Source organism: Camelus ferus, chromosome 28, assembly GCF_009834535.1.
Source record: "Camelus ferus isolate YT-003-E chromosome 28, BCGSAC_Cfer_1.0, whole genome shotgun sequence".
Lineage (NCBI taxonomy): Eukaryota > Metazoa > Chordata > Mammalia > Artiodactyla > Camelidae > Camelus > Camelus ferus.
The window spans coordinates 5,201,758-5,214,873 of record NC_045723.1 but is presented as its reverse complement, the minus strand read 5'-3'; the positions used below and the strand labels follow the sequence as shown (position 1 = coordinate 5,214,873).

The 13,116-nt window shown below is 39.0% G+C and overlaps 1 protein-coding gene across 3 annotated transcripts in view; it reads right to left on the bottom strand.

Annotated features, from left to right (window-relative positions):
- The window catches only part of ZC3H6 (zinc finger CCCH-type containing 6), a 47,413-nt gene extending 37,471 nt beyond the window's left edge, over window positions 1–9,942 (bottom strand). For 2 of the 3 annotated variants that reach the window (XM_032469770.1, XM_032469773.1), the window contains exon 1: window positions 9,465–9,942. In XM_032469770.1, the coding sequence (XP_032325661.1) occupies window positions 9,465–9,496 (32 nt within the window). In that variant the 5' untranslated portion in view covers window positions 9,497–9,942. The remainder of the gene's footprint in view (window positions 1–9,464) is intronic. The other variant, XM_032469772.1, reaches the window with a different exon arrangement.
- Between the last annotated feature and the right edge of the window lie 3,174 nt (window positions 9,943–13,116).

The window sequence follows — 13,116 nt, the reverse complement described above, 5'->3', positions numbered from 1 at the left end:
TTTATATCATCCTGTAATGTGATGTAGTTAATTACTGAGCACCTCTTAGGCTGCCAGGCATGTTAGATCAATTTATTTCATCTTCCTGTTAACTCTATGAAATGCAGTTGACCCTTGAACAGTATGTGCATTAGGGGCCCTACCGTCTGCACATAATTTATAGTTGGCTCTCCACATCCCAGGTTCCTCTGTAACCATGGTTCTGCATCTGTGGATTCAACCAACCTCAGAACATGTAGTACAGTGTCTTTACTATTGAAAAAAGTCCCCATATAAGTGGACCCATGCAGTTCAAACCAGTGATGTTCAAGGGTCAACTGTAACTGTTAATACCCTCATTAAACTGGTGAAGAAAGAAGACAAAGAGCTTAACTAACTCTGCTAGTAGATGACACAGCTAGAACCCAGCCCAGGCCATCTGATTCCCAGGACCAGCCTTCTTACCATGTGGTAATAATAGCAACAACATGTGTTTGGTCTTAGGAAGAAACTGCAAATAGCTAAACCCCTTAATAGCAGCTAATGTAGAGAAGATTAAGAACCTCACTAACTGGTGGATAAGATAGGGGGTGTTTACTGCAAAATTCTGTCAACATTTTTGTGTTTGAAATAATAAAATCTGAGGGAAAAGAAACTTTATCAACACAAAATTCAGGTGTTATTTTAAGAGATGATACAGAGAAACTGCTGAGATCTGAAAGCTGCATTTCTGATATGCAAAAGTAAATGAGAGTTACTTCAATTTCACAGGAGTTATTTTAATATTTTTTAGGAAACAGAGCCACCAGACTAAACCAGTTGTACTGATAAAACAGGACGTGGAGTTTTTGAGATGCTATAGGGTTTTTTTTTTTTTAAACTGAATAGTATTTTTTAAGTGCTCAAAGGGTAACAGTCAAATTTTTTCATTGTACAGATTTTCTTTAAATGAGCTAAAAAGACAGTAAAATCATGCAGAGCTGAAAAATAGCTCTCCCTATTTCACTGCAGGGTTCCAGGCAAGCTGATAAAAAGTAGTGCAGTTTAGGTAAGAGCCTACTAGGTGAAATCCTCCACAGCAAAGTCAGAAGAGGGAAAGAAAAGAGGAATGTTGGAAGAAATGAAAATTGCTGTTATTACTAAGGCTTGCTGTTCAATTAAAAAAGGGGGGCTAAGCACCAACATCCAGAAAAGAAAGTGGAACACTTAATCAGGTAATTGGTTTTCACCTAAAGAGGACCCCAAACCAAAATCAAACAAACAAGAAAACACTCATTTAATGAGGACCCAGGGTTCTAGCAAAGTGAGATCACTGAACTTGGAAATTAAGTGTCAAGTAAGAATAACGAACAGCAATAGACTTCTTAAAAGGACTATTTAATGCTTTAAACTTGTGCTATGTTAGAACTGAATACTTAAAAAGACATCACAGTAGGGGAGAAGAAAGGCTCTCGAGCCAGAAGGGAGTGAGTTCACATCCTGCTCCTCGGCTGCAGGCTACCTACATGAACTCGAATAAATTCTCCCACCCCCTAATATTCCGTTTCCTCATCCGCAATATGGAACTCCGAATTTACCACCGCAGAGTCAAGGATTAAGAGACTTAAAGTTAGGTAATTACTTAACACTGTACCTAGACAGCCCTAAACAAAAGTTTCCTCTCTTCTTGTGAGGTACTCAAAATACACGCACTTGAATAAAATGGGCATGCCAGGCGACAGGTACTTCCCCCAGACACCGGGAAGGTTGTAAATCCAAGGCGCATGGATGCTAAGGAGAAATGTCTCTAATTTTCCTTCTGAGAATAACAATGAAAAACCATCTAAAACAAGTAAAAGCAGAAAGGAACCCGAGGTAGGCCACATGCAGTCTGCTCCTGAGGGTATTTCTAGTTATTCTATCATTAAGCAATACTTAGCAACAACAGTCTGTGTGAGCGCTTCCGTACTTCCAAAGTCTCCTGAATGCAGCAAGACTCAAGATGGAGTGTAATACCAGTATTCCCAGCAATTATGGGGACATACATATTCACGACGATCCTAAGTAACTAAGAAAAGGATAAATCAATGTCTATTTAGTAAGACAGGAAGGCATCCCATGTATTTTTTTTCAGTTTCTTTGAAAAAAGTTCACAAATTTAGTTCTTGATATAGTATCAGTTAACGCTTAATTTCCTGCCCCTATTCAGTGCCAGCCAGGAGGTACTGCTGTATATTAATTTATGAAATTTAAAAAATTTTTGATATATCCTTAAACTTGTGTTTAACATCATGAAAGAAAACCATACCATTCCTCAACCTCTATGCCATAAGCAGAGACAAACTACACAATTAAAACTAAATTAGCTTGCTATAATTTTTTTTTGAGACTACATTAAAAAATTCATTTTTATATTTCGTTTACTATCTTGGCTATCTCACTAAGCTAAAATTCATTTACTTTCATTCCCTTTCAAATTATTCTTTTGATTTAGGCCCTCTAGCGTACACTGAAGAAGCTAGAAATTCAACAGAAACAAATTCTCAGCAAATAAAATAGCCATACAATTTGAAAGCCAGAACACACTCTTCTAAGCATCCTGCCATCAAAACAAAAGTTGAAGAAGTCTCGTTGGAAGAATCTACAAGGCGCCAGGTGAAATTGCCTGTGACCCAATAATATCCAAAAAGCATTCTTGGTCTGTAAGTGTCCAGTATCCCAAGTTAACTGATAATCAGATTAACTATAACATGAGGTACTGGGGCTCCAGGATTTGAGGAGGGTGGTGGGAGTAGATTAAAAAAAAATCCAAAATTAGGCTTCACCTAAACTACCCAGCTAAAGCACATTTCTCCATTCTGCCTGGCCTGCTTCACATCAGTTCTCGTATCCCTGAACGTGACATGATCAGGGACTGCGTGATCATTAGTTCAGTGTAACAAGGGCATATGCAAAAAAGCCATGTCATTTGAATTTACTGTGAGTATCTGAATATTCATTTTCCAAGTTAAGAAGGTGTTTTAGGTCCAGTTTAGAATGAGACTCTCTTTGTGTGCTTTATGTATTGACATTTTATCAAACAGATGAAGAATAAATGTACATTAGTGTTAACAGGAAAATATTGCAATTGATGATTATGAAAGCTATTTTATATACAAAAGAAATTACTTTTCAAATAGTCAAATAGAAAAATAGAGTAATAATATTAAGAAAGTAAGCTAACTGATGACTTTAGGAAGAATATTATATTCTTTTTGAGCTGGCAAATGAGTATAAAAATTTAAATAAAAAATAAAGTAGAATAACAGAAATTATGTCATAACTCTAACTTCATTCAATTATTTAGCATACTAATATTCATAACATTCAACAAAATAACTTCTAAAGACTATGTTTAATTTTTAATTGTTTAATTCCCTAAATGTTTCAAGAAAAAATCCTATTTGGGAATTCACATTTTCGGGGATCAATTAAAAGTAGAATATTAACTCTGCTACTTCAAAATTTTAAGAGAAGAAAAAAACTCCAAAGTAATATGCAACATAATCAATCATCTTTGCCCCAGATATTTAAAATATATGTAAAAAAGAAAATGTTAGAGGGAAAAAAGGTTACCTCAACTATCCTGTATTCCACTAATCTCAGTTGAAAATGACCCTCCATTCACTATCTGTCATGTGCATTACAGCAATCATAGGAGCAACCTAACAGGCAGAGATGAAAACTGTTACTGTATTACAATGTCCTATTTTTAAAATTACACCACCAAAATTTCTAATAATAAATTGTCATAATTTGAGATAATATTTCAGGTTTACTCACATAATACAGAAGTTTAATCTATGGCTTCAGCCAAGCTTTAGTCTTATATTGGTTTTCACACTTGCACATTTTACATTCGAAAAAATGTGTATTTGGTGCAATATATACACACAGCCAAAAATGTTAATATTTCTTACTTAAATGTATTACTCTATTTCATCTGTTTACACGAAACTTAATTTTAAAAGACACCTATGTATTCCAAGGATGTAGAAAAGAAATCAACCTGCAACTTCCTTTACAGGACAAACAGTAGAGGTTATAAAGAACTCAACCCCACACACAGGTACTGGTGATCTCACATTTTATTGTCAGCTGCCAGTGTTCAAGGAAAATCCAAGCAAAGAGCTGCTAGTTTTTCAGATCTCTTGACTTTTCAAGGAATTTCTTTAATAGGTGGGGGTTTTTGCTAAAAATTTGCAGATTTAAGTTAGTTAGATTTAACTGATTTCATAATCCCTTAAAATATAATGTGAAAAATGAATACCTCAAAAATGATATTGAAATTAAGAATGCCCTCAGAACATTCGACCATAAAACCCTAAAAAAGATGAACCAGGGCAGAGATAAGGAGGTCAGACAAAATGACAAAATTTAAGATAGTAACATGCAGTGAAAAGAAATGTACCCATCAGAAGAGAGGGTTTGTTAGCAATGTAAGCGATGAAAAAGGAAAGGTAGAGAGACAAATGTGAGCAATGCCTGTGGAAGCACTGCCCAGGAGAGAGGCTGTCCTGTAAGACAGACAGGTGCAAGTATCTGCTTGGCAGATATACTGTGGAAATAAAAGTATCACTTTATTGGAGCCTGATGCCATTTAAAATTCTTGTCATTTATAATCAGATGCCTCAATCTAATCCCACGCTCTTGTTCCTTAGGCAATTCTTCCTTAGCAATCACAAACTTGTATCTCTAAGTGGTCAGGCAGGTCACCTAATGAGGGAAGCAGACCTCGGGTACTGAGTTTGCAAAGAAAGTATGAGCGATATACTATTACAGACAATAGAGAACATGAGTCAAGCCTAATGCACTGAAACGCAAATATTTTTAAACTTTCTGTCAGGCAAACAACAACGTGGGCCGATTTTAGGCTTGAAGGCCTCCCACATGCAAAACCTGCAGCGCTCTTCCATTCAAGTGTTCAAATATCCCTAATTTAGTATACCCTGAACTATTCTCAACCCTCATTTTCCTTTATCCTGCTCTGCAATCATCCTTGAAACTTTCTCCTCCCTTGGCTTTTAGAACACTTGTCTTCTTCGTGGTCAACTACATACAAACCTAGGTGATCTCACTATTTCATCTAACATCTCTGCTAAGAACTCCCAGATCTTTATCTCCCGTTCTATCAACTCTTAAGAAATCTCTCATGAATGTTGCCTTCTGTCTGCTTTCTCACTGCTGACGCTTTTGATCAGGTCCTAATTACTCAATTTCTAGACTTTCACAATAGCTTTGACTCATTCCTTCTTTCATGCTACACATCCATCCATTAGCAAATTAAAATTACTGACTTCTTAAAGTAGGAAGGAAGATTGGAAATAATCTAGTTCAACTACCTTATTTCACAAATAAGAAAAATAATCAAGAAAAAGAAGAGTTAACCAAGCTACAGGGAAAAACTAGGATCAGAACCCAGGTTTTATCCAGAATACAGGGTTCAGTACTTATTATTTATAACTTAGATGACTGATTTCTTGAATATGTGTAAGCATATTTGACTGTCCTTTATGACTGGATTACCACAGGCTGTTGATTCTTATTTTGTGGTTGGCTTTATTCCTTTGATAACTATGTAAGTTTAAAAAGCTAAAGCTCTAATGTGTTCTCAGAAACATGATTAGTACATATATGTAAACTAAAAAAAAGTGCAGTATATTGAATATATGTATTTACATGCAATATAATGTATTTGTGCAGTCAAACTGTAGTAATTCTACCTAATAAAACTGAAAAAGAAAAAGAAAATACAGTCATTTTCGAAGCACAATAAATGGAAAAAAAAATACAGGGTTCTCTTAAACATACCACATTACAATCCCAAACAATTCAAGAAGTAAAGACTAGAATTTATTAGATTATTTCCCTGTGCAAACTTAATGAAGAGTTAAAAATAACACTGCAGGTAGGAGTCTGTATAACCTGAATTCTTACCTAAGCACTATCTGTGCAATAGTACCTCATGGAAATAATGCAAGAATCAAACGAAAACCCTATTACAAATGGGAAGTGTAATCATTTTCTTTATCCTCACCCCTTCACTCTCCAGTGTGAGGTTTCAGTTCTTATGTGGGGGTGAGGGAAAGGAGGAGGAAGCACAAGCTACACTTGGGAAGAGTTGGAGTTTTGTTGCTCTTGGTTTGCACGAGGAAGGAAAGCAGGGAGAGGAGGGGAAGGTGCACGGGTTGTTCCTAATGGGCAGAGGATAAGCTCCTCCCAAAGGAAAACGATTACTCATACCTCCTATCAGTTCAAGTCTCTGAATCAGAAGCTCTCATACTGTTCATGTGAAAATTATCTTTTTTCCTAGGGCAGGCCCTGTAAAACTTTTTGCCTTTAGCGTACTTCAAAACACTATGTAATAGTTACTTGGGTATATAATTATCTTTCCTACTCAACTGTCGATGTGTTCACAAGAGACAAATAGTATTTAGCCTTTAAGAGTTACTTGTGAATTGTTTTAATTCGGTCAACATCCAGCTGAAATATAAAGCCAGGTGGCTGGAGCTGTGCCTAAGAGAACTGGTGAAAGGGAAGAACTGAGTGAAAAGAGAAGCAGGAACTTTATCTCCCTTTGACTTCCCCAACTCCTTCTCCACCTCTATTATTTACTTTTAAAGATCTATGAAAAAGTCCTCTACTAACCTTCTACATATCCGCAAGTTTATTTACAGCTATTTTTATATTAATAATACTTTATAAAATGTTTTCACTCCAGGCATGAAAATGTTTAAAGGTAAGTACAAATGTTTTTTTTTTAAGTTAACTCATTTAGCAAACAAATCTTATGCAAAATGTTCACCATATAAAACCTGCACGAGAAAAGAACTTTTTCACAGGAAAAAAAAACCTCTGCATTCTATGAATTTCCAATTACATGGAGAATCTCATTCTCATGTAAACCTATCATAGTACTATTTCAGTTTGTATAATTAAAGCAGTTGTAAATAAAAATCATAGATTTAACTTTTTTTCCTGCACTTATGCAACATACCTTAATTTTCAAAAATGTCAGAGAGAATATCCTTGAGACAATGCCTGGCTCTAAATACCAGAATTCATATATCTTCACAGAAACTTTTATTACAGTATAAAATAACTATAATATGGAAGCAGAAAATATTTTGGGATTCCACAGATTAGCCCATTTTCTCACAAATTTAAGTATCATCTAGGGAGCCTATTAAAAATAACAGATTACCACACTCCTCCCCTAGAGATTTTGATTCATTGCCCTAGGCAGTACAAAAATCTTTACTCCTTATAGTGATTCTGATGACTAGCTAAAATTAACATTAATTCTCAATATGGCTCTCAATTTGGTACAGATTAGAATTACTTGAAGAGCTTTAAAAAAAAAAATCTTAAAACCCAGGCTGAAGCTCAGACCAATGGAAACGACTTCAACACTTTTTAAAAAGCTCCCCAGAGTAGGTTGAAAACAACCAATTCTGTAGAACTTGAAAAATTTTTGTACAATCCTCTTATCAATTAAGAAACTAGGTTTGCTCAAGTTCACAAAGCTAAGTGGTACCAAAGTTGGAGCTAGAACTCTTTTTCCTGACTCCTACACTGTGTTTTCAGATATACTCCTTTTGTTTTTCTATAGTTTGACCAAAAAAGGTGTGAAAAAGATAAACCTTGTCTTCTTGCCTCAGAATAATACTGCCACCTAACTGGACAAATTAAAATGGAGCTAATCTTTCTTTTTGTTTCAGAAATCACTAGATAATATCATTTTCTTAATCCTAACATAAAACAAAAACAAAAAAAGACTAAATACACTACTGCTTAATCTCTAGTTCCTAGGGCTAAGCTGGTAATATATCTCACAAAGAATTCTTTAGATTTTTCTTTTTAATTTCTAATTCAGTATTTTAAACTTTCAAATTCTTTTTGAAGTCTGGCATCACGAATTCCTTACTAGCAAAATTAACTGGGTATCTGAATTTGGCAACATGGTTTCTTCCCTATGTAGAATACATAATTCCTCAGATTAAAGTTGCTCTGTGAACTAACAGGAGAATAGATTTCCTTCTTCCACACAACAGAATGAATCTCAGGCTGCAGTAGCAAAACCCCATCATTGGTTTGTCCACAGATACTCAGAGTGGGAAACTTCTCAAGATAATAGTTAACCCATTCCCAGAATTTTCTCATTTTCTTAACAGGATAATGTAAAACAATCATGAAAAATGTGTCAAATGCAAGCTTGTGTACCCATAATTTTTATTTTAAGGGCGCTTTTGACTTTCTAAAAATTACATGTTTAACTGACTTGCCTTCTGGAGATCTACATTTATTATTACGGTACCAAAATTGCTGAAATAACATTTTTACCCCTCTCAAGGTTGCTGGATATTTCTATATTTCAGATTTCTGTAATGTTTGTGATTCCTGCTTTCGGATTTTAAAAAAGTGTTTGATAAACTTTACCAAAAGCAGATCACATTACTCCACAAGTAAAACTTCAGCAACGTGTACACAGCCTAGAGTACCTTGTAGACTTTCGATTAATTCTATTCACGAGGGAGTAATTGCCAGGTTCTGGATTTTTAAATAGTCTAAATAATAATCAGGTGCAATGGATTCTGTTCCAGCAATTTTGATGAATGAAACTCCACCCTTTCTTTTTTAACAATCAACATGGACATCAATATAAATTTAAAACCTAACCAAAACTTAAGTATGCTATTTGCGCTATTTAAAATATGTAAATATCCCCAAAGCATTAAATGGAACCAACAATGTGCCTCTTAAGACATACAAAAAAATAAAAAAAATCAGAGTCTCGGTTAAATGTTCAAACGATACATAGTTTTTAGAAAGCCAGGCTAGACTGGTTAATCCATGGAGTTTTTACTTCAGGACAAAAAAACTGTGCTACGCCAAGATTTGCCAAGCCTAACTACTTCGTGTTAACATCTGAAACTTGCCATTGCAAATTCCGAGGGGTAAGACAAACACATGGCTTTCTGCGGTCGCTTCAATTTTTCCTAAGAAAGAACCAAAAAACCCAAACATGTTTATTTTCAGGTGTGCGTTAGCGTAGTAGTCAAATAAGTCACCAGTTACTGAAAATTCTTGGCGGGTCCTCTTTCGACGTGAACGCCGGACCCCGCGCCGGGATCCGCCTCCTCCAAGCCCAGGCTGGACCGCAGCACCGAGCCCGCACGCGGCAGCCGCCCGGCGCCGACCGAGCCCGCCCGGGGGCGGGGGGCTCGCAAGTGCGGCCGGGGGCGGGGCCGGCCGGGAAGGACCCCGGCGCGGGGAGGCGGGCGCGGCCGGGCCGACCTCCCCCGCGGCCGCCAGCCTGGGCTTGACATCAGGGCGCACGTCATGGAACTGATGGAGCCACACAGAGACGGCTAAGTCATGCAGGAGGCGCGCGGCCCCGGCCCGCTCCCGCCGCCCCAGACCCCTCCTCTCATCCGACAGAAAGACAGACAAGAAGGGTTCCCGACCTGTCGTGCCCTGCATGTTCAGAGTCTGTCATGTTTGGTCAAGAACGGGGCGGGGCTGGAGGGCAGGTCTGCGAGGCCGGCGGCGGCGGCGGGGCGCGGGGAGGATCCCTGCGCCGCCTGCGGGTACCTGCTCCCGGCCGCCGCCGAGAGGTGACGAAGTGGTAAAAACTCACGGTTACTAGTGAGCGACACAGACACAGACTTTCCAGTCTATTAACAACCACGCCAGAGAGGTGGGGCTCTAACTGCAAACACTGGGCCACGGCAGGCCCCGCGCTGCCGGCGCTGCCGCTTTAGTCTCTATTCGCCGCCGGTGGCTGAGGCTTGGGAGCGGGCGGGCGGCGCGCAGCGACGCGGGGATTTGGATAGTGGCCGTAACGGTGATTTCTCCTCACCAACATGGCGGCACCCGAGACAGGCTGCTCGATAAAATGGCGCCTGCCGCAACACCTAGCCCGGGACTAAAGGGCAGGAGAGATTCCTCCGCGTGCCGCGGCCGTTGTCCAGCCCTCCGGGGCCGAGCGCGCTGCCCATTGGAGGAGACAGCCCGTCAATCATCCGCGGGGGCGGCCTCTAGCCTTCCCCGGCGAAGCGGCGGAGGAGGCCGTCTCTGATGGCGGTGCCGGGCGGTGCCTGGGGTAGTTCTGGGCGGGGGCGGCGTCCCGCGGGGACTGGTGCTGTCCCTCCGCGCCTCCCGGGCCGGTCCTCGCCGGTCCTCGGTTTTCGCTGCGAGTTGTCGCCTCCCAAAGATGGAGCGTTTCAGACATTCCCTAACAAACGTCCTCCTAAAAGCCATTAGCCAGTGTGGGCAGGGGTGAGATAATAACACGCGGCTGCCAAGTCGTCATTTAAAAAACCCCAAAACAAAAGCCTTCGTTGCTTAAATAATGAGGAAATGTACTTTCTTCTTCAAGGTTGTGGAGAATATCTTTTTGTAATGTTTAATGCTCGGAATCTCGTTTTGAGAAAAATAGCTTGGCATGTAACTTTTTCTGATATTTAATGCTAAATTCACCTACCAGGTTATTAATAAAAGAAAAATCGCTAAAAGAATCATGTAAGCTTTAAATTATCGCATAAAAAATTAACATCATATTTATAAAATACAGTATTTTATAAATGAAAACAACAAGGTATTACTTTTTACTCTTGTGAACGTGATCTTTAGGGAAAAAAATTTTAATGACAACATTTTGGCCTATTTAGTATACTAAGTTTTGAAGGAACGTCCTTGGTTTTTTATTAACATGATGGATTAATGCTTAATCCTCTCAAATATGTGACTTGTTTTGAGTAAATATGTTTTGCTGATGCATTGTATTCAGAAGCAATTGCAATTAGATTAAATTCTAAATTTTAAAATTTTGTATATGTATATTGAAACAAAAGAAATCGCACTTTTCCTTTTTCTTCCTAAATTGAATGCAGCCATTGACAGGAGCTATATACTGTTGGATAGTTCTGCAGGCATTCGCCACATTTGGATGTAATATATTTCTAGGAAACTTTCAAAAACAGATATATTTAGTCTGGAGTAACAGTAATTAGCATTTGGATTCTGTTAGAATCTCTACTTTGTCTCTATTGTAACTGTTTTACTTAGGTGTTTAGCTGTTAGGATAGACCATTTCTTTGCAGTTTTTGGAAGGCGTTTGAGGTGAACGGTTGCTGTTCTTTCTTTGGACTTCTGTTTTCTCTGTCCCCTATATCTAGAGGCCTCGGGATCTCTTTCAAACCCTCTTTAGGGTGTTCGATGTGCTGTGGTGTGGAACCGTGCAGTTCTCCCTGGATGAAAAGCCTCGTTCCTAAGCCCTCTTACGCACCACTTCCGGTAGCTAAAATATGATGTCAGACGCTGGTCGTCTTCCTTTGGTATCAGGAAGGAAGTGCCTATGTGGATGGTATGCTGGGCAGCAGGTGGTGCTCCTTTGAAGCTCTGTGTTTAGAATCTAGAAGTTCTCAGAGCTGTTTGATAAAATATTTAAGTTGAAGCCTGAACCAAGCTTAGCCTTCCTCCCCTTTTCTTAAATTGCCTCAGTTAAGAATGCATTCATCACAGAGATTAAACTAGAGCGTTCGTTTTCAACCTAGCAGATTTTACTTAACAATGAAATATGGACGCTAAGAATTCTTAGCACATAATAGCTCCATCTTCCCCAAGAGACACACGTACTCCAGCATGACTTCAAGCAGCAGAAGACCACGTCCTCAGGATGACCTCCCGTTAAAATGCCTGTCTGAGAAAGCTCAGTGCTGCCAGGGGAATTCCTTTTTGCTCTAGCCAACACCTGGCATGGGCCCCCTGATTGCTGTCCCTTTGAGAGGTATATGTACCTCCCACAATTCAGGAGCATCTTTCTCAAGGACCTAAACGCCATTCCTTTGAAATGTAATCATCAGAAAGATAAGCCTCTGTCTCCCTGTCTCTGTGGGAGGATAGGGCCCTAACTTAAGTCACTGCCCACAGAGTCAGATGGCCTAATCGCATTGACGGGACACTGCCCAATCCTTGGTAATTTTGCACTTGCGCCCTGCCCTTCCCCCTCCCTCATTCGCCCGTTATTTTTTTAAAACAGATTTGTTGATAAAGTAGATGCCATAAAATTCACCCATTCTAAATGTACGATTAAGTGATTTTCAGTAAATTTATCAATTTATGCAGCCATTCCCAGCATTCAGTTCTGGAACATTCATTCCATCTACCCAAGTGCATGTTTACAGTTAACCCTGTCTTGTCACCCCTGCTCCAGGCAACTATTAATCTGCTTTCTGTCTCCGTAGGTTTGCCTTTTCTGAACATTTCATTTAAATTGAATCATACAATATCTGTTACTTCATCCTCCCTTTAAATCCCCCAGTCACTGCTACACAAGTCAGAATGGAGTTCAGTTCTTTCCCCTCTGGTCAATAGTTACCGAATAAAATCTGTTTTTACTACTTGAAATAACTCCTGGCTTTGTTTATCTTTGACAAGCATCCCCACCACCAATGCACACAAAAAATTGTAACCAATATAAAGGTGCTAACATCTTATTTTGCCAAATAAGGACATTTTTATAAAACCTTATGATTATATCATAAAAGGAAGGATATTTTAACATCAGGAATAGGTTTAGTTTTAAGAAAAATTCATTGTCCTCATTTTGCTCTAGAGCAGTAAGAATAAGCCTTGGTAAACCAGGTTCCACTTCCGGCAAAAATGTCAGTGGTCTAATGTGACCCAGGAACAGCAGAATGTTAGACATTTAAAGAGACTAATCAGCCTTGGATAAAAACAATCTCCTGGGTGATCATCCTAGATGGAACATTAGGGAACCTTTTCCTCAACATCCCTGGGAGGTTGTAAAATTCTTTAAATGCTTGTGGGGCTCAAGGGAGAGGGGAGGAAGTCCAATTGTGTTTTTTGCCTGCCTACCAGGATAGGGACTTAGAGTTGCATTTAATTTGGGGGGAAAATTCCCTGTACAGTCCACTTTGAGGTTACAAATGAATAGCTGCCTTACCTACATTCTTTGGAAATTAAAACAACAACAACAACTGAGCACCTGGATATTAGCCCGGTCTTTGCAAAAATTCTTCCAAAACATTGCTTCCAAACAAGATTGAGATACAGACACAAAAGTCAGGCTCCATCTTCAGGAAGGATGGGAGT